The 20,538-nt window shown below is 46.4% G+C and overlaps 3 protein-coding genes across 3 annotated transcripts in view; 1 reads left to right on the top strand and 2 right to left on the bottom strand.

Annotated features, from left to right (window-relative positions):
- LOC126559745 (GATA zinc finger domain-containing protein 1-like) overlaps window positions 1-20,538 on the bottom strand; it is a 357,373-nt gene that overhangs the window by 10,517 nt on the left and 326,318 nt on the right. The gene's annotated exons all lie outside the window — the stretch shown is intronic.
- Window positions 1-20,538, top strand: part of LOC126566766 (inositol polyphosphate-4-phosphatase type I A) — a 167,880-nt gene that overhangs the window by 10,919 nt on the left and 136,423 nt on the right. The window lies entirely within an intron of this gene.
- Window positions 223-19,912, bottom strand: LOC126567499 (uncharacterized). Its single transcript, XM_050223721.1, has 8 exons — window positions 19,818-19,912; window positions 12,323-12,550; window positions 8,697-8,909; window positions 7,960-8,601; window positions 7,704-7,883; window positions 6,003-7,617; window positions 605-862; window positions 223-520 (listed from the first exon to the last, which is right to left on the bottom strand). The coding sequence occupies exons 1-8, from the start codon at window positions 19,906-19,908 to the stop codon at window positions 304-306; spliced, it is 3,444 nt and encodes a 1,147-aa protein (XP_050079678.1). The 5' UTR covers window positions 19,909-19,912; the 3' UTR covers window positions 223-303.

Raw genomic sequence — 20,538 nt, 5'->3', positions numbered from 1 at the left:
CACTTCCTTCCCCCTTTTTTTTTCCTTTTTGCTGAGCTTGGCTCATGGTCGTCGTCAGTGCTTTCTATCGCTACTCCGCTGTTTCGGACACCTCTGGCAGCGGTTGAGGTTGATGGTTGTGTCTTGGTCGCACGCACGTGCGCGCAACCCATCCTGCACCAACAGTCTACTAAAACACATCGTCGCATCGTGTACTACTTTGCTCCGCCTTCTTCCCTAGATATCGCGACTCGGCCTGAGACTATCGCCGTCGTGGCGTTCCGCACCGCCATCGAACCGGATCGTAATGATCATTTTACCGCGTCAGTAATGGCGATGCTCGCGCCGTCCATTACCGCTGCCCAGTATGTTCGGCTCGCGGAAATCATTCCGGTGGCTGCTCTTGTGATGATGGTGATGATGGCGCTTCTTCTCACCCTTCACGCACACGTCCGACACAACCATCTCGGAACCGTCGCGCAGCGCCATGCTGTCCCGGCCATAGTCACGGCTTCGGGCGGACGATAGGTTTTCCCCTGATCTGTCAGCACAGTGGAAATGGCATGGTTGTAATACGGTGTTGGCCACAAACAGTGTTGCAATGGTTTTTTTTTTTTCAACATACCTGTCGAGTTCGCGTGATCTGCTCACGTCAAGGTTTTCACGCGACCGGGACCGATTCACCGGGGCGTCCATCGTTTCCTTACGCTTCAGTCCTGAATGGTTGTGGTTTTTCGAGGCCGACTCGTGCAGATTTTCCCACGCCTGCCGATAGTAGCGGTTCAGTCCGTTCCGCGACTCGGAGCTGGAGCTGGAAAAGGACGCAACCGTATTGCAGTCCGGTGAGGCACGATGCCGATAGTGTTGATTTGAGGTGCGATTTCTATTTTAGTAAATAGAGTAATTGATGAAGGGTGAGGGAGAGTGAGAGCGAGATAGAGAGAGATAGAGAGAGAGAGAGAGAGAGAAAAGAATTAAAAAAAGATGACATAAGTTACAGTTCCTCACGAGAGCTCTTTAAGTATACTCTGAAGTTGGTGTTTTTATGTTGAGTTTTTTAAGCTAAAAGCCTAACGAAATTAGCGACTTTAAAGAGAGAGAGAGAGAGAGCGAGAAAGAGAGAGAATGATGAACTATTCGCGAGACATAGCAATCGATTAAAAAAAGGAATCTTCTTGACATTGCCAATATACGTTGCGAACTCTTTTCTTACCATCCTTTTCCAAGCAAAAATTTGACACTAGGATAGATATGCTTAGTAGTAGCAGTTTGACAGGGATGAAGAGAGTGTGAGAGAGCGAAAGAGTAGTTGGACAGGCTTATACACGAGATCAGACAACCTAACAATCGTAAACCATAAAGGAGTTACGTTGGCCCTCTCAATTAGCAGCTTCAATTAGGATAGCAGAACATCTGCATACAGAACGAACATGGCTAGCCAGATAATGAGGAAGAGACTACGCGCTTACAACTATCAATTTTGGAGCTATTAGTGGATCGTGTCCACCATCCACGTGTAGATGGTGTACGTTTGTCCGTGTGTATGTGTGTATGTGTGTGTGTACGTGTCTAAGATTATTACTCTACACCCCTATAAGCAAACGGATGCACGCGATGAAAAAAAATGAAATTTCTATTAACATTTGTTAACTAGGACCATGACCACAATTACTAAAGGGTTTGTTGTTATTGCCTTCTACCATATAAATCCTTTTTGTTTTCTAACGTCTATCAACAGCTCTGACAGTAAAAGCAAACCGATGCCAATACACAGCTTGTTAGTGTCTGCATGCAAATGCTATATGTATCCATTTCCATTAAAGATTTTCCATCTACACTGCTCTGTATGAATTTAGAGTGACATTTGTCTTCTACTCTTAGAAGAAGATCGGAAGTAGTTTGACATAAAGAGCATCAAAAAAAAAGTTCCTACTGATATGAAATTCGAAACAGGTGCTTCACACCGACAGCAATAAACCCAGGTGTATACCAAAGCAACAAGGTATCGTAACACAAAACTGGAAACTGTCAGTGTTGAGATGTGTCCAGGACACGCTGACACAAAATAGTAAAAACAGTAAGATCACACACACAAACACCACAGTAGCGAAACTGCTGTTTTTACTAACAAACAACCATATGGAAACGATAGATTAAGCTGATAAATGGTGGTTGTAACGGGGGAGTTGCGGAAAATGTAGCTGTTACTTGCACATACACACACACACACACACACACACACACACACACACTCTTCCTCTTTGGTGATAGTGATTTAGATAGTGGTGGTGATTCTGGTGGTGCGGTTGAAGCGGGAAAAGCGAGTGAGCAGGGGGATAGGTGTCTGTATCTTCTTTTGCTTCTTTGCCAATTGAAACAAGGATGGAAGAAAATCGTTTGCAAACGTTGGCGGGCTTCCACTTGCAGGGGCAACCACCCTCTTGGAAGCAAGATGGCAGAAATCAAGGGTGTGGAAAAAGAAAAAAACATAGTAATGTGTAAGAAAAACAGTGATCGATTAAACGGGGTGTAACTAAAGCTAAACGATAAAGCCAAAACACATGACGGGGGAATAAAAATGAGCTCTTACATTTACGGGGACCTATGACATTGTTGGTTGGCTGTTTTGTATTGTTGGTGGGTTGGATGTTGGTGGATAATAGTACGTTAGTTGGTAGATACGATGCGTTACACGGGGTTTCTGGATGGGTGTTGTTTTTGGTTTGGTTCTTGCTCTGTTGTGCTCTCGCGTACTTGGCAAACACTGGGCTTCTAGTTGGCCATATTGTATCGTGTGGTTTTTGTAGAATAGCGCCCATTTTGTTTTTATTGCTTTGGTTTGTTTTGTTCTGTCATTTTTGCTAGTGGTTATGGCACTTTTAGCAGTGTTGGATATGTTTAGGTTGAATGGTTTATCTTTTTTTTGTTGGGTTTAGTTGCAGGTGATTGTTACTAATTTGGTAGCGATATATAGTACTGGAGATAGCAGTAATGGGGTAGTAGCGGTAGTAGTAGTGGTAGTAGAAGTACTTATAGCGGCAGAAGTAGTAGAGATAATGATAATGGTAGTAGTAGTATATGAGTAGTAGTACTAGTGAATGGAAATAAGTATCTGTCATAAGTCCAACGGCCGCCATTGTAGCATGCGGTTGCGGTGATTGTGTTTTTTTTTTTTTTGGTTTGGTAAGCATCAGCGTATGACAAATGCACTAACGGCTCTTGGTTGGCGTGCGGGGACTGTCTATTGATCCACCGTGATGTTTCCTTCAGCTGTCATTGCGGAACCACTACTATTGCTACCGAACCCGATGGTTGACGCGCCTGCACACACCACTATCCCGAACCAAACCCCGGTAGTTGAACGCACTGCAAACACCAACCAGACATCGGCGAATATCTGCAGACTATTCCGTACTATGCGTGTTCCACATCCTGGGACACGCTTACAGTCCGTCACCTTTAACCAACTCTGGAGCATCCTCGCGAAGAACGAACGTTTTGGTGCATGGCATTGTTGAGGTGAGTGTTTTGCGCGCTGTAGACACTTGCGACGATAGTTCAGCCGTGTGACCGCTTCAACTCGGAGTATTGCGTGTGTGTGTTGACTTTGTAGATGTTTCGTTTTTCGCTAATTTCATCGTATTGACAAATTAAACGAGCCCATGATAGAGACACCCACTGTACGGTAAGCGTCACTCAACTGCTGCGTGTACTGCGGTGGCAGCGATAACAAAGGGGGATAAAAAGAGGGGGGAGAGGAGGGATACGCACCAAAACACAACCACAACCACCATCACCGGCACTGTCTCCTTGTCCCTCCGTATCTCTGTATCGCCCACTCCACCAGCGAACATTTGATCGAACTACATTCTCGCCGTTTTTAAGTGTAGTACAGCAGCGATTCATTCAAAAATGTTGGTTGCAAGGCAATCAACTGTCAAACGCGTATACTAAACGGTCTAACTGTCAGCGTAACAAAACTGTCTTGTTTGACGCATAATGTATTTTAATAATGCTTAATTGAAACACACTACGGTACGATACTAATTGTTGCGGCCAATCTACTGTCTGCTACGATTACCTAACCTCAAAAAAATGCTCTGTGCAAGTGTTAAAAGAGCAACCGTACGACTGCCCTAGAAAATATCGCATAATCATCGAATGCCGATGACGCTTGCAAATCTACAAACAAAGTGGCGCTACCATACAGGTAGTACAGTTGACAGGTTCACTTAGTGAAGCGTTTACCAGCGTCGCAGTGAGGTGTGAATACTGTCTACATACGTTCTTCACGATGAATGTTCTCTTTCATGGCGTGTGTTTGGATTAGATTGTGTCTACAAGTAATGCATTACTTTACTCAACTACAACTGTTAAGTCACGATAAACGTTTCTTTTTTTTTTTGTTCTCCTTTAGCCCGAGGAATAAATATTATGTTACTAGATATACTTAGAAAGAAAAACAACCAAAACTAAGGGGACGAAGAAAAAAAAACGCAAACAACGCTTAGGAGTACGAGAATGTGTTCTTTTTGTGAACTCTAGCTGTAGTGTAGATGGTGTTCATTCTACACGTCGCACGTGTGACGTTTGTTGGATGGATAAGTATACCGTGAGTACCGACAGTGGCATATGAGTGTTTACCATGAGTGATCGCAAGAATTCAATTATGTATTTTGTTGTTGTTTGTATGCGATGATAGCAAAATGGAGGAAGAATGGGGTAGAAGATACATTTCATGGAAAAAGAAAAGAAAAACATAATCATTTTTGGGATGCGATATTAAAACACTCTAGCGCTGGCTAGGCAGTGGAAGCAAAACTATTTAAACAGTGTGTGTAAGAACTTCAACCCAATACTCTGGAAATCGTTATTATTTTACATGTGATTGTATTTAGCAAGCAGCAAACGGAGATTGTTGCTGTACACATGCGTGTGTCAAAAATGGTAATCTGTCATGTAACAGTGGTATGCGGTAACGTAGTAGAAGCGTCTGTATTTGCTTGTAGAATTCCCCTGAGAACCTTACTAGTAAGCGCTAGTACAACACTATTTTACCATTAGACTAAACGCTACGAAATCCACCGGGAAAAAAATAAACCATCAACATCTAATCTATAAAAAAAACCCCGCCTAATAATACCCGCTACTTAACTGTCAAAATAAATGTTAAGGTTAAGTAAGCATAATACAAGCCTAGTCTAATGAAACCATGGTACAGTGAATTACCATCACCATTTGGGAAATGGTTTGTTAGCCGATAAAACAAGCGTACTAAATCTAGCACCAAACACTGCACTGTTCATGCAAAATTTGGATTCGATACAGAAAGCCGTACAGGAGGAAGTAGTAGTAAGTAGTAATAGGTAGCAACAGTAAACATATATCTTCGCTAATCCCTGTAGTGCGTAGTAGGTTTACGTAGAGTTGGTGTTTGATTTTTTTTTTTTTTTGGTAACGATTGTTTGTATGCGATCCTTCCGGACTTTTATAAAGCTGATATTGTGTTCCTACTATCTGTCAAATGTGTCAAAGTGGTTAGAAACAACGACAAAGTCCTGTGCGAAAGTAACTCTTCTGCTGGAAAAGGATGGTAACAGCACCAAAGAGGGCAGCATCAATTGAAAGCTACTAAGGTGAAGTGAAATATGTGTGAGTGTGTGTGTGTGTGTATGTATGTATTTGTAAATGCATGTAGCTGTTTGCCCTATCGGTGTATTCTTCGTACAAGTCCGTAAGTAGTGACAGACGATGCAGTAAGTACACGATATTTCTTAGTAGCTTCAGTACATCACGATATCATTACTAACAAGCATTTGTATGTATGTGCGTGTGTGAGAGAAATTCAGATTGCATGTAGAGAGGAACCTAAGCTTGATCGAGCACCACTATACATATATAGATGTGTGTGTATGTATGTATGTGTGTGTCAGTGTCCTGTGTGATACAAAATAAAACGCAAGCGCAAACAGAAGCACTATGTGCATGCAGTTGTCTGCACGTGGTCATCCACGCTTAATCACCTTCGTACGACGATCACGATGGTTGTGATGACGGCGGCTAGAAAGACGAAACCACCGAACGCACCGAGCGCAACAATCGCGCCCAGATTCAGCTTGGCGTTCTTCGACTCCTTCCGATCGCCCGCGGCGGATCCGGTACCGCCCGCACTGCCCAGCCCACCGGCACCACCATTCGCACCGCCGAAGCTCGTGATCAAACCGTCGCTGCCCCCGTTGCCATCGGTACCGTCCGCCGGCACCAGGTCGTCCACGTTGTTCACCGCAAATGGTACGTTTACCTTCGGCGACTGGTCCTGCCGAATGTTAACACTGCCCGGGATTTCATTGTCCTGCGGATGGTGGGACAGCAGTACGTCCTGCTCGTGATTCGGATGCTGGTTGCGGACGCGTGTCGTTGTGACTGGCCGACGTCCCGTTGTGCCCGCCGTAACTGGCGGTCGGTGTGTTTGGGCGGGCGGTGGGGTGACGCTTACCACCGTTGGTGGATTGGTTGGCTCGTAAAGGGTAGGCTTGGCGGGGGTTGGTTTGCCGGCGGCCGGTTCCTTGGGCAGTATCACGATGGACGGTTGCTGTGGACGGAACGGTCGTACCGCATCCTCGCCCATCGATCCCGGGCGCACTTCTGAGGGGGGAGGAGGTGGAAGAGAGTAATCTTCGTTAGTGCCGATGAAGAAGCCCTCGAGGCTGTCAAAGTTATCGTCAAAGGTCGGTAGATGATCGTCGTCGTTGTCGTTGTGATTTGCGTTGTGGTCAGTAGCGTCGTCGTTGTTAGGGTTGTCGTCGTCGTCATCGTAGTCATTGCCGATGTCAGAGTTGGGACCGTCCTCAAGGTTAGGTTTGCGGTAGTAGTAGTCATCGTTACTGTTCATGTGCTTCCGGTTAGGTCCGCCATGCGGCAGATAGCCGGTATCGTCGTCCGTACCATCATCAATCTCGATGCTGAAGATGGGCGATTCGGTCGTACTGCTGCTACTGTGGCTCGGTTGCGCAGTCGTCGGTCCCGCCATATTGATCGTAATAGATGTGGTTGACTCGGCCGCCGACACGGTACTACTCTGGGGCGGTGTCTGTGTCGAGTATCGCACAGTGCTGACCGGTCGTCGTCCACCCGTGGGTTGACGGCGCGAAGGAATGCCACCGATCGAGGCAGGAGTTGTTGGCGAAACGATCAGTACTGGAGGTGCTCGAGATGAACTCGACGTAGTAGCCACTGCGCTCGGCCGTACCGTTACTGGTCCTTCGTCCAGAGTATTGGGGACACACTTCGGCAGTGGCTGACTCCATTGACCGGTCGCTGTACAGACAATTTCAGGCTCACCGTCAGGAATGTAGCCACGATTACAGTGCACTTCCGCCCTGGTACCGTAAACCGTCTGGTTGGGCGATGCGATAACACCGTTCGGGAAGAGTGTTGGCAGTGGATCACACTCGATCAGCTCGCAACGCGGTGGTGGACCATTCCAACGCTCATCGATGTCACAGATCAGTACAGCACGACCTACCATTTCGTACCCTTCGGCGCACCGGTACATCACCGTGCTTAGATAGCCAACGGTACCATTGATAAGGTCGTACTGTCCATGAGGAATCGAAGCTGGCAATCCACACTCAATATCTAGAGGAGCGGGTGTAACGGAATAGCGAGAAGAATTACTGTACAGTGCAGGACACTTTATCTGAGAGAAGAGTTGTCATACATACATTTGCATACGGGTGGGAACTCGTTGTAGAATCCCGTCTCCAGACAGGTGCGTTGCTGCGGTCCTACCAGCAGATGGCCCTCGTCACAACTGTACTCAACGACCGCACCAACATCAAAGCCTTTCGGTGCGATCATGGTCGAGTTTGGTGGCTGTTCCGGTCTGCCGCAAGCCTTCGGCTCTGTAACGAAAGTAACATCACTCAGCATCTAGCTGCTGCTGCTGGCTGCAGCTCGCGAACTTGCCACGATACTTACGATGTTGACAGATAAAGTTAAGCTGCGTGTTACAGTTTGTGTCACTCCACAGCCATCCCTTGGAACCGTCGTACCGTGCACAGTCCTCATCACCACCGGGCAGATTCCAGAACGAGACCGACACCTCCTCACCACCGATCCACTTCCACGTGTTACGGTCCTGGGCATCGCGCACCGCACCCATCCAGTACTGGGAGGACGTATCGCTGCGATGACGGCGCCACAGCTCCCAGCTGATGAATCCTTGCAGGGCCGGATTGCTTTCGTTGATCAGTGTGCCACCACGCGCCCGACAGAATGCAAGCGCATCCCGCAGCGTGGCCGGCTGTCTGCTGTAGAAGATGTAACACTTGCCATTGTACGAGGCGGACGCACCTGGCGGCTGATCACGGAATGCGGGACACCGTTCGATCGGGAGGGCCTGATCGGTGTACACAAACGCTTCGCAGATGGACAGCTGGCTCGGTGCATTCGTCTCCAGATGGACCGACACGAACGCTCCCGGCATCGGTGGATTGCAGGGTAGAAAGAGGGGCTGCCCTTCTTCGAGCGTACCGGTGAACCGATTGCAGATGGGGTTCGTACCCAGATCGGGACGATTGTTACCGACTCGCACCACTATTGCGGCCGGTTTGCCCTTACCTAGTTGACGAACATAAGCAGATGGGAGAAATCGTTAAGTCTAGGAGTCTAGCGACTGCTTCCTAGACTCCGCACTATAGCGCAATGTCACTTACCGCAGCAAGACTTGCCGAAATCTAATCGCACCAGCTGCACCATGTACGGTTCTAGCAGATTTACGTACCACCAGGGCACGCGTTCCGGTTTCGTTAGCGAGCAAGTATCCGGTGAGAAGAACGCGGACGTCGATCCATCGATGGCTTTCTGTGGAATTCCGGACGCTTCGGTGGAGATTTGCATCGGTGCCTTACCGGCTGCCACATTAATTACTGTGGAAGGAAGATGGGATGTACGTCAGATAACGATATCCACGCTACAATAGACATTCCCGACACGTTGGCGTAAGGGATTTTTCTTTCATGTAGGGTTGTGTACTTAACATATTTAGAGCGAAAAGAAGCAATCTTTCAAGCTCTCTATCTACAAAAAAAAAGCCTTGAGATAAGCAGATCTGCAGTACTACACAACCCTGGGAACTCTATGTGTCTTACTTCAGATTTCCGAATCAATTCAATTCGACTTTGAATCATCTGCCTAAGCCCTACCCTCCCCTCCTCCCCATTCCATTACGACGGTACCGTTTTAACAAACTTGAAAAGGGTATTGCATTGTTTTCTTTCTTAAAGCGGTAGTATGTGGGTCACAACCCGTTTTGGAAAGAAAACAGCTTTTTAAGGAATTCAATTTCAGATGCGTCTCAATTAGGGGCCGATAGACGTAGCAACATCGAATTCGATAGATTGCTGGATTTTTACTCTCTCTCTGCACATCGCTGGGTTATTACTAACCACTTCGGGTGGGTCAATTGACCTGTTTCGCCCCTAACCCATGTGCCTGCGTGTGGCTTTTCGAAAACCGCTTAGCTGGATATTGAATTCCAAACCCCTTCCCGATGGATTGTAAAGATCGAAATGTTTGGATAGAGATGATAAATGAGTTGATAATGATAGCAGCACGATTAGAGTGATCTACTTTGACGACGCCCCGTAAAATGTCTGGAGTCATTTGCTGCAAAGAGGATTAGGACGGTTTGATCTTCTCTCCGCTTCATTAGTACCGTGCGTAACGTTGGAAAACTGGCGCAACATCCAACACCAATAGATGAGCTTTTAAATACCCGTACTGCTCCAAGATCTTCAACATGTTTGTACCGCACGACCTGTCAAATCGCTCACCAGTACCAACTCTGGAGAGCCCTGCAAATGAAGAAATTTAAAACCTAACGCCCGAACAAAAATCGACGGCGAACGGTATGAAGCGATTGTATTTCGGTATCTTTAGCTGGCGTGATCGAAATAAAAGAAAAGGAGGAGTATCCATTATCCATTAATTATCCGCGCCCGGAACGTAACACCGTGCCATAATTGTTTGGAGCGGCCACCACCACCGGCCAACCATTAGCCGTCTGCTCAAGAACTGCTGTGTTTTCCTCACCCCCAAAAAGACGGCGCCCGCCAGGTGCGTATTCCGAACAAGACTTGGTAAAAAGCACAAAACGCCAACAGTAAGGGAATTACAGCGGGGCGAAGGAAAAAGCTGGCGGAGATGTGCAGTTTCGGGGGTTTTCCTTCTTCCCTCTTAATCTCTCTTTTAACGGTGTTATTTAGCACTTGTAACTGTGTTGCCCCAAGCACAACAGGTTGCAAACAATGCATGGTGGTGCCGCGAACCGCACGGAAGGATCGGGCGCGTTTATAAGTTGGGATCGAGCGGCAGGGAAAGCAGCGAAATTCGACCAGAAACAAATCAGTAATCATTCATCCGGCTGCGTGCCGGGCTAGTTTTGGGTTTGGAGCTGGAATCTAGCGCGCGCAAACTAGATGCCGTTAATTTCCGTACCGCCAACCGGTGCGCAAATAGGCCGCCGCGGTCCGACGGGTGTGTAATGGCGTGGTGTGTGTAACACGCTACAGACGCCATAATTAAACCGAAAATAGGGAAACGAAAATCAATTATCAACCAGCAGCAGCAGCTCGAGCGCTGATCTAATAGAGGTATAATTCCGCCCATACAAAGGCAGGAAAAGGACCAGTGCTGATTTCGTAAGCCGTTTGTCTAGAGCGCTTTGCGGCATTGCACAAGTGTGGTATGAAAATGCGGATTATACAAGATATACGGCGAAGAAAATCTGCATTAGATTCGCCAAGTGACAACGGTAGTATTCCAGAACGGTATGTGACATTTTCATCTACTATGTACAGTAGTTGGTGCAGTAGGGGCGGCCCAGTGGTGACCGTCAGGACCGGAGTTTAAATCCCATCCGGACCATTCCCTCAGTCGATAGGACTGACTATCCAACTACGAGGTATCAACAAATCTAGTCAATCGGTCAATGGCCGTCGTGACCTAGCAGGTCATTGAGCCAAGAAGAAGAAGAAGAAGATACAATATCAGCTTTTCACCAATAATGTCTTCTACATCATACACGTGGTCTCATTGGAATGTCCGGCACTGATACTACATCCCCAGCACAAATCGGCAGCCATTTTGTAGTGTGTCCATCAAGTTCCTTCACCTTTCCGGCACGCACGGATAATTCGCATACGTGTACAATCAGGATCGCTCCACACCTACACGAGTAGCAAAATGTGAATGGATCAGCAATCATATTCGCGTGCTTGACTGCGCCTCTCAGGGCACTTAACCGACTCTCGCGGGAAGGGCACAGGTCCAATGCCGTCATCGTGACACCGTTCGTGTGTGCACTCACATCCGACCGAAAAGAATGTGGCTGGTGAAAGCGAAAGAAAGCGCGACAAATTTAGCACACACACATACACACACACTACTCGTCGCAAGGTCTGTAAGGCAAACGGAAAGGCATCATCATCATCATCAGACGTTTGCTCATATCAGACGCTTGCTCAGGCATTGACACGACTATCTGATCACTAATAGCACTCACACAGGCACGCAATTGGTGACAGCGGTAGTGGCGCGATGCGTGCAAAGGGGAGGAGAAATTCTTGGAGACATCGCCAACTTTCCAACCTGTGTATCTGCAGAGATGATGAACCCTCTCTCTCTCTCTCTGTCTCGTACGCCCTCCTGCACATGGGCCCCCGTGTCCCGTGCAGTGGTGACTCGTCAACCGCAAAACAAACGCAACACCAAGCGGCAACACGAGCGGCATCAACTTCCAAGATCGCTGTAGGGCAGTGCCTATTGAAGCTAGCGAGTGCGAGCGAATGTCGAAGCTTGAAGGAAAAAAAAGAAAGTGGCCCCCTTTTGTTCTGTTTCGTCAGCCAAGCCGGGTGCGAGAGTCTTTCATTTTATTTGTTTGTCCACCATTTGGAGGGCCACAAATGCCATTGTAGCCAGCCCCTTTAATGAAGGGGAAAGTAGGAAAGAAATTGCGTTCATTATGAATGGCAAGACGCCATTCAGAGTAAGTCTTGTTTTTTTTTTTTGTTGAGGAAATGAGAATTAATTGTAAAACATTTGAAATACGGGACGGCAGCGTGGCTGCGGAGATCCTTTTGAGGATTTATTGAATGTTGACCCACACTGAGTCAACCGTAACGGATGTAGAAAGTGTTTCGCGAGATCTATGCCCGTTGGCTGAGTGCGCTAGAATTCCTGTTGTTTACTGGCTGGCTGAGTTCTCACTGGACAGAGCACTCGGACACTCCGAAAGTGTCATCCCTCAACCTCAACTCTATACACTAGCTGCACTACTTACCGCAGAAGGGAATGCCCTCCGGTATCCACTGCCCATCGATGCAGACACGCCGGGATGGCCCGAGCAGCTCGAAACCCCGCTCACAGTAGTACGTCGCCACAGTATTGTTAGACAGTGCGTCATCGGAGAAGTGTATGCTGCCATGGGCCGGTGCACCTGGGTACGGGCAAACCTTTGTCACTGTGCCGGAACCGGCCTGTACCAGGCTGGCCGATGTGAAGCTTTCCTCTGAAAGTTGAAAAAGCGAGTGAAAGAAACTCATTAGCTTTAGCGCACTTTATCGAAACATTTAATTGGTGAACGCATCTGACGTACGCGATGAATGATGTGATCAGAGGTACTTGTAAAAGGTAGTAGACGATTTCTTTATTTCGGGGGTTTTTTTGTTGTTGTTGTTGTGGTTGATTAAAGATAATCACAAAGATCCCGATGGAACTCAGCGTGGTGGATACGAATAACACAATAATTAGTTGGCACAATGGTTTCAATCGTACATACACTGTTCGATCCTAAATTGTTGTTAACCGTTACCGAGATATGTACCGTTTTCAACCTGAACCAATAACAGTTGTTCTCGCTCTCTAATCATCGTTCTTCTCCTGTCGCTTGTTGATTATTGTATTGTCCGTTAGATGCAAGATAGAAAAAGAAAAACTGAACGAAAAAATCTTCTATTTGTGTAATAATTCACGCGCCAACCGCTCGTACAAGCGCGTCCAGCTTGCAGCCGCCGAAAACCTGACAGCTCTCCCATGAAGTACGCCAGCCACTAATATATGTGTTTGATTGAAGATCATGCTGTCTGTCAGAAGCTGCATACGTCCCGTGCCCCGAAACGCGCAAAGCGATTATAACGAGCGGTATAAAATCAACAAATCCACCGCCCCGGAGAGCCGACAGCTAGCAGCGGACTTGTGTGTGCTGACCTACATACCAACGGGCGCAACGTTGGTTAGTTCTGTGCGTTTCCTTTTTGAGCCGTACCCGAATCGAACCGTAAGATCAGGTGGAAATCCGGTTTCCAACGCCAATCAAAATAAATACGACTGCGCTTAGGTGAAAGAGGACATCACCCTCCACAACTGACCACACACGCACAGGCCGGGTGGAAGAAGTCAAGTAGTTTTGATCTTGTTTGTGAAAGCGTATCGGCTACAGAAGGTAATACCATCGGAGAGAAGGCTGAGGCCGAGAGAGAGAGAGAAATAGAGAAGAAACAACTGAACCGAACTACCTTATGAAACCTGTTCTACACCTCCGATGATGAGACTGATGGTGATGATGATCGAGCAGCACTTAATGGAGGATCTTGCGCACGGGAATAAGCGTTTTATACGAATTTGGATTGCTTCGTTTTTGAAGTGGACCCTGATTAAAGGCATTAAATCCGGGCAAATGGGTTGTAGATAACCGGCAGGAAAGCAACAGGGAAGAAGCACATCAAACCGAAGGACGCAACGAGAAGATTGATTGAACTGGATTTAATATGAGTTGTCCAAAAAGTACCTCCTGCACTTTGACTTGACAAGTGCTTTGAGGAAGCGTTGAGTTACCCAACTACGAATACGGGAACACTCACGCGGCTGATACTTTGTATTGATCCTAATGGTTGACGAGGTTGCGTGCTCCAAAATACACAAAGTACCCGCCCGGGTTAATGTCGGCCCACCATTTTGAGCAGACTAAGCGTCCGTCGCATAATGGTCGAGTTGCTCAAATTTTGCTTTGTCCACCCACTGTTGCGCATGCAAACCAAACCAGAAATGTGTGAAGTATTTACAAATAGAACTTAAAAAGGAAGAAATGAAACACCGGAAACCACCCGCTAGAGTAAACGAAAGAGCGTCACTTCGAAATGGAGCCGCCATTGATTGGGCAAACTGCAACGCAACTGGCGGGCCTTGTTACGAAGCCCGACTGTGTGCAGAGACTGGGTTTTAGGAAAAGGGGTTTGGTGTCCGGCGCAACATTATAACCACTATGTTTCACGGGGAATGTTTCGGCTTCGGAGGTGAATCACTTTCGCTCACGGAGCGTCCTCTAGCTTTCAAAACTTCATTGTCCACCGAACCATATTTGGTTTGGTTTGTGTCAATTCCAGACATTCGGCGGGGGTGAAAGTGAACTGCCCAAACGGTCACTGTGTGTTTATTTTCGTTAACAAGCCACCCTTTATTTGTGCAGTTCTTGTTTTTATTGGAGGTGAAATAAATGGGGAAAGATTGTGTGGGAACGGAAATTTGCGGGAGAGATCGGTCGGCTATTTTGCAAGACTCTCGTTTTCCTGATGGCGCAGAAATTATGCATACAACTTTGAAATTGAAACCATCCCAAACTGCGCCTAGGTACGTCCAATAAAAGCATCAGGTCTAGTTTTTACAGACCTTCAGATACTACAGAGAATGAAAAAAAAACGAAATCAAATCAATTACACACCTCACGCCTAGGAGCTACAATGGGAAACAAGCATGTGAGCAGAGCACGTCAAAGTGCATGGAGAAAGAGGCTGTCTTGGGATGGTGCGGGCCTCTAACACGATTAGCAACAGCAATGGTTAACTGCTCCAATCACTGGATGCCCGTCTTTATTTTCCGACCCACCGTCACCTTTGGCCGTTTCGCCAGAGTGCTCCAAAGCGCTAGCGGCTAACGAGTAGGTGTGCCCTGTGCGAGTGATGATCACGATGATTTTGCTCATTCCCTTGCAACCTTCTATCTTTCTTCCGACTTTCTTCACACAGCAGCGGAACCACAACAATGGAATCAAATACAAAAAAAAAAACTGAAACACGCGCAATGATAGCACTCTGCGAGGAAAGGGAAACTTTTGAGACCTAGAGACTCGCGAGTCCCCAACACTGTCTCTGTGGGAATGTAGGCTTCTGAACGGCTCCGCCATCTGAGAAAGTGATATTGGCACTTTGGTGTCGTAATGGCAGCAGCTTCCCGCCAACACTCCTCCCAGGTCCTCCCTCTAAACCCCCAGAGCTTCCATTGTTGTGGTCGTTGCATACAAAAGGAAAAGTTTGCGAGCCCAAGATGGCTGGCTGGGCGTGAGGAAGTTTTGCAGGAAAGCATGGAAAGCAACAACAACAAAAAAAGCACAGACCCACAGAGTAAGAGATCAATTACGGCGGAGGGGGCAAAAACGCGGGAGAATCGAAGCGTACGACGAAGTACACAACAAAAAGGGTAAAAAGTCACACGCCAGAAAGCGAGAGTGGAATCCGAGAACGACGACGCCGGAACGCAGTTTAAAAGTTCAAGCTGCGTAAAAGGTACAGATGAAAGAACAGGGAAGGAAAACAATAGGGGGTAAGAAAGCACACGAATAAAAAGCACGAACGTACGAACGAACGGTGGAAAATGGAGGAAGGAAGACAAGCGCGAGAGAGAATCAAAATAAAAACGAGTAACAAAACCACCCCGAGCATTCCAACCTCGGTTTGAACTTGAATCGTCGCCCTTTGGCGTCTTGGAGTTCACCATTCGAGAGACTACAACTTACACACACACACACACCGATGGAGAACCGAGGGAATGTGAAAGTATATTTGAATGGTTTTACATGAACTACCGGGCAACTTCTCTCTCTCTCTCTCTCTCTCTCTCTCTCTTCGCACAGTGGAACGTGAAAGCAGGGAAAGCTGCAATATTTGCATTCAATCCTGGGAACGCTGGAAAAGTAGGCACATGAGAGAAAAAAAAACCAGAAATAAAAACATGGCCGAATGGAGGTTCCTTGCGGTGTGTCAGCAGTTGTAATCGAATGCCCTGGGACATCCAGTTGGCGGTGTCGATTTGCCTGATGTTCTACGACAAACCCTGGTAAAGTGCATGTGGAGTGTCATGTTTTGAAAGGGGGACTATGGGCTACAAAGTAGTCACGCTTGGGCTCCAATGCGTACATGTACATGGCTGTTTAAATATGTATCGGATCGACAAGCTTTCGATATCGCCAGTGATGTTTGGGATCTGTTTCAAAATGGACTCTTAGGGATATGTAGTAGTAATTAGGTCCAAATCCTTGCAGGTTGATGATTGAGTATCGAGAAGACAAAATACAATCAAAATAAAGTTGTTTACTATATAGTCTTCTCAATGATAAGTTAGTGTTGGTGGTCTTCTTGGCTTAATGGCGAAGAATTTATCGTCGAGAGAATCTTTTTTTCTCCGAGCTTCATAAAGCTGGTAGAAGTAATTCTAGTATAGAGTGTCATAATAGTAGTACATTGTTCACACGTCTTACTGTGTCGTCTAGATAAGGGTTCAGACATCCAGGGCATATCCCGGTTTTTTTGGAGGCTCCGCAGCCGAGGCGACACTTTGGTGCCGGTCTCCACAAGACCAACTATTCTGCAAAATTCAGAAATGATAGGCTGATACCTCTTGAAGTTGTCGGAACAATGGTGAAAAAGGATAGATCCCAACATCTTATAGCACAGCGGATCTTTAATCCCTTAGTAAGTTCCATTACCTTAGAAAATATTACCAATTAACTTACCAGGGACTTGCATGTGTCCAGACGTGGCTCATAACATGTGTGGTAGCTAAACTACACGCTCTGTTTATCTTAATGAACTTGTGCGTTATGTTCTACATAGTACTATCTACGGAAACTAGTTGACATCGAATATCTACACCTCCCACCGATCTTGATGTCAATATCACCCAGGCAGCAATCACGTTTTGCCGGAATGCAATGCACTGATTCAGCTGTTACTGTAGCGTGAAGAAATAAAGCGCCATCTTATGCATATAGGCATGCAACTCTCAAAACCGACCCTTTTTTCACCACCCGGACCCGCTGATTGATGTAACAACAGTTTGACAGGTTCTCCAAGAATCATTCCGTCGAACCTTCTGCCTGCCAGCTAATGACAACAACAAACCGACAAACGCACACACAAATAGCAAAAGAAAATCATTGTCGACACAGAAACAAATGGGCACAGCGCTGAATCTACAACGCTTGTACGTACACCCCGATCGCAATTTACCGTAAGTTTCGCTAAGATGCACCGGGCTTGCGGGGTGAGACACCCCGAGGGCCGTTGCAGGTTGGGAAGTAAATGTTGCGAAACCTCAAATGCGCCACGCTTTACGGTACGGAAAGCCTTAATAGTCCTGTGGTTTACTGATTCGCAGCACTACTACTACAAGTGTTAGTTTGTATTTCTTGTTGTTGTTGCTTCGTTTCATTTGCCCTCACCAGGGGCGCGAGCGAGTGAGCGAGAGGTTAAATTAACAGTAGGCAGTGAACTATTAATTAGCAAGCCCAGCTGGAATCCCTTTGGCTCCATGCTATTTCACCCCGGAGCGAAGACAAAACGACCAGTCGAAGTCACCATCCCCGTTCTGAGGGTTTTCTGCCTGCATTCGTTGACTGCCTTCAAAACTGACCAAAAATTTTGTGTTAAAAAGCACACACACGCATATATATCTACTTCTCCCTTTCCGTAACTCGTATGCAGAGTTCGACAACAGTTGCTCAGTTTATCTTGTTTGTCATGGAAATTAAAGCAGAACCCAGGGGAACTCACAGTAAACCACCTGTTTAACGTTACAGCCCAGGAACTGGTGTGCGTGTAAAAGAGAGTGTATATTAACATCGCCTGTGGTAGGATTACAGTTATTTCCAATTTAAAGCTTTCTCTCTCCCTCTTCTTTTCTCTCTCTCTCTCTCTCACTCTTGCTATTTCCCGAAACCCATCGAGTACGAACCGCATCTGGCAGGAGGGAAATTTATGAAGGGGAGGGGAAAAAAACGGACCAAAGTGAAATTGCCTGTCGAACCGTATCGTACAAACGGGGCCGACAAAATTAGTGAAAGAAGGAAAAACACAAAACAAAATAAAGAAAACACTATCAGCAAGCGCGTTGCTCCAAATCGCATAATGCATTATTATAAAAGAGATGATTGCAACTGGAGAATATTGTTCGTTTAGTGTACGGAGAAGCAGGAAGATCTTGCAATAATTAATCAATACAAGCAAATCCAATGCTCGATTGACTGTCGATTGGATCTGATGGGTTACCGGATAAGGTAACTCACTTAGTATGGAGGGAACTCACTGTACATCCTTTTTGCCAGCTGGGTAGCAGGAGATGGATCACTCACAACACTTAGAGTTAGATCATAGTATCCCTAGCTCAGCGTATTCTTACACTTAATGGATGTACAACGGCACCATTAATACAATCGAATAAAAGTACTAGAGGGAATCCTGTTTCGAGAAAGGTTGTATAGTTGATGTAAAAGTAGTATATTTTCTTAGTATCGCGAGTGTAAAGAAGAACATGGTGCAACTCACTCTCATCACATGTCTAGTAGTATTAAACTACTATGTGAGACAATTGTAAAATGTCATTAAACAATAGCTATATCTGTAGAGTCCTGCTTACTATACTACTGCTGAAATCCATACTCTACTATTGTGCTCTACTGTAATGAGCCATATGGCTCTATCTATCTGGATTTTTAATTACTATGAGATAAAGCTGTCATTTAGCAAAGAAAAAATTGGGAAAATAAACTCTCTTCACGTCCGCACATCTAAAACCTCAACTAACTGTTCCATTCTAATAGGGCGAACGAATCAAGTGTGATGAGTGAATAGATAAAGCAGAAACCATTTTGGAGAAATACGACGAGAAAGTAGGAGAGATAATCAGTTCAACCCAAAACCGGAATCAACCATGCCTGTGATTCAACAGTGTATCTGTTTTGTTAATGAACGTATAAATTCGTAGGAAGTATATGTGCGGAATGAATTTATTACATTTCCAACGGATCTAACAATGGTTACACCTTGTTGCTCATCGGTTGCCTGATTGCGCGGCACTCGTTCCCAACTGTGCGTACCTAGCTAGAGAATCGACCAAACTTATCAGAGAGTTGACAGGTTCGTCCCTGTTAGAATGACAGCTGATAGGTGATAACACTGCGAGGATCGGAACTGTAGCTATAGAACGAACCTACTTCACGAATGCTGACAATGGTGGAAGGTGGGCGTATTTTGCATTATATAGGTCAAGGCCTCGGAGTGTAGAACCAGGAGAGGAAGCGAAGGAAACAAAAAGGTGTGCGCTAGATTCCATAGGCGCGTGCCCTGTACGATGCTGAATGACCGGTGCGAATGGCATGGATCAGCGAAAACCAGTACAACCTGTTGTGCATCCATGCTAGTTATTATAGCGGTATCCGTAGCGCAGTACTAGTGCTGTGCGGTAGAGTGTGGAGGAGCAAACGCACAGGAACCACCCGTGTCAGCTTCATCCACTGCAGCAGGAGCTTACGGGACCTGAATCGATTCCCTTTTCTCCTTCTTTCTACCGTGGTGTGAAATCAGGGCTGGATGAAAGCTCCAGATACCTAGTTATCTAGTACTTGCCAGCAGTGTAGCAGCATTCGAATGCAACTGATCTGGAGCAAACTTTTACTGCAGCGTCGATCGGTACGGGGTACCTATCCGATCACCATCAAGTCAACTTACCTTCATCGGCGTGTGTACAGGAGAGCAGGATGCAGCTGAACAGAAGCAACAGAATCTGCCTGTTGCTCCTTCGCTGCTGGCAACGAAGCATTTTTCTGTGTACTGCGGACTATTCGGTCGGAAGGGGTAGAAATCTCGGGATCCTTTGACAATATGCAAAGGACACTCGACAGCTTCCTCAAGTCTCCGGGTATACCGGAGCGCTAGTTCACGGTCACCGACGGATCGGCCTTGCCTTGTGTTGGGGGCCGTTGCTTGTTAAGTGGTTGGTTGGTTGATGTGGAATTAATAAGTTGCTTGCAGAAACATTGAGGCCCAACAAAAGACGAGGTCGTCAAACACTTCCCGTGACCAAAACAGTGTCTTCTGTTCTTGCTATCCTGATATGCTTTCTAGTGGGCGACTAACTCTAGACGAAGTAGAGAGGGACACGCATCAATTTGTAACTAAGCACATTCCACCGGTACAATTAATGTAGCCCGTTGCTGCTAGAACTTCACAACACGTTTTTTTTTTCTTCTTTTAATTAACTTCTATTTTATCTCCTCCTTAGCACACATAGCCAGATGCACAAGCACAGCACGCAATTTCACCAGCTGATACAGCTTTTAAATTTGCAAAACAAATTCTTCACTGACACTGACACCCGGTGTAATGTATCGAGTGTGTGTGTTTGTACAAGCCACACAACGTACCAGGATGTACGAGGTCCTGGACTTTG

This window comes from Anopheles maculipalpis, chromosome X (assembly GCF_943734695.1).
Source record: "Anopheles maculipalpis chromosome X, idAnoMacuDA_375_x, whole genome shotgun sequence".
In the NCBI taxonomy this organism is placed as follows: domain Eukaryota; kingdom Metazoa; phylum Arthropoda; class Insecta; order Diptera; family Culicidae; genus Anopheles; species Anopheles maculipalpis.
Note: the sequence above shows the minus strand (reverse complement) of the source record. Positions and strands in the feature narration are given on the sequence as shown.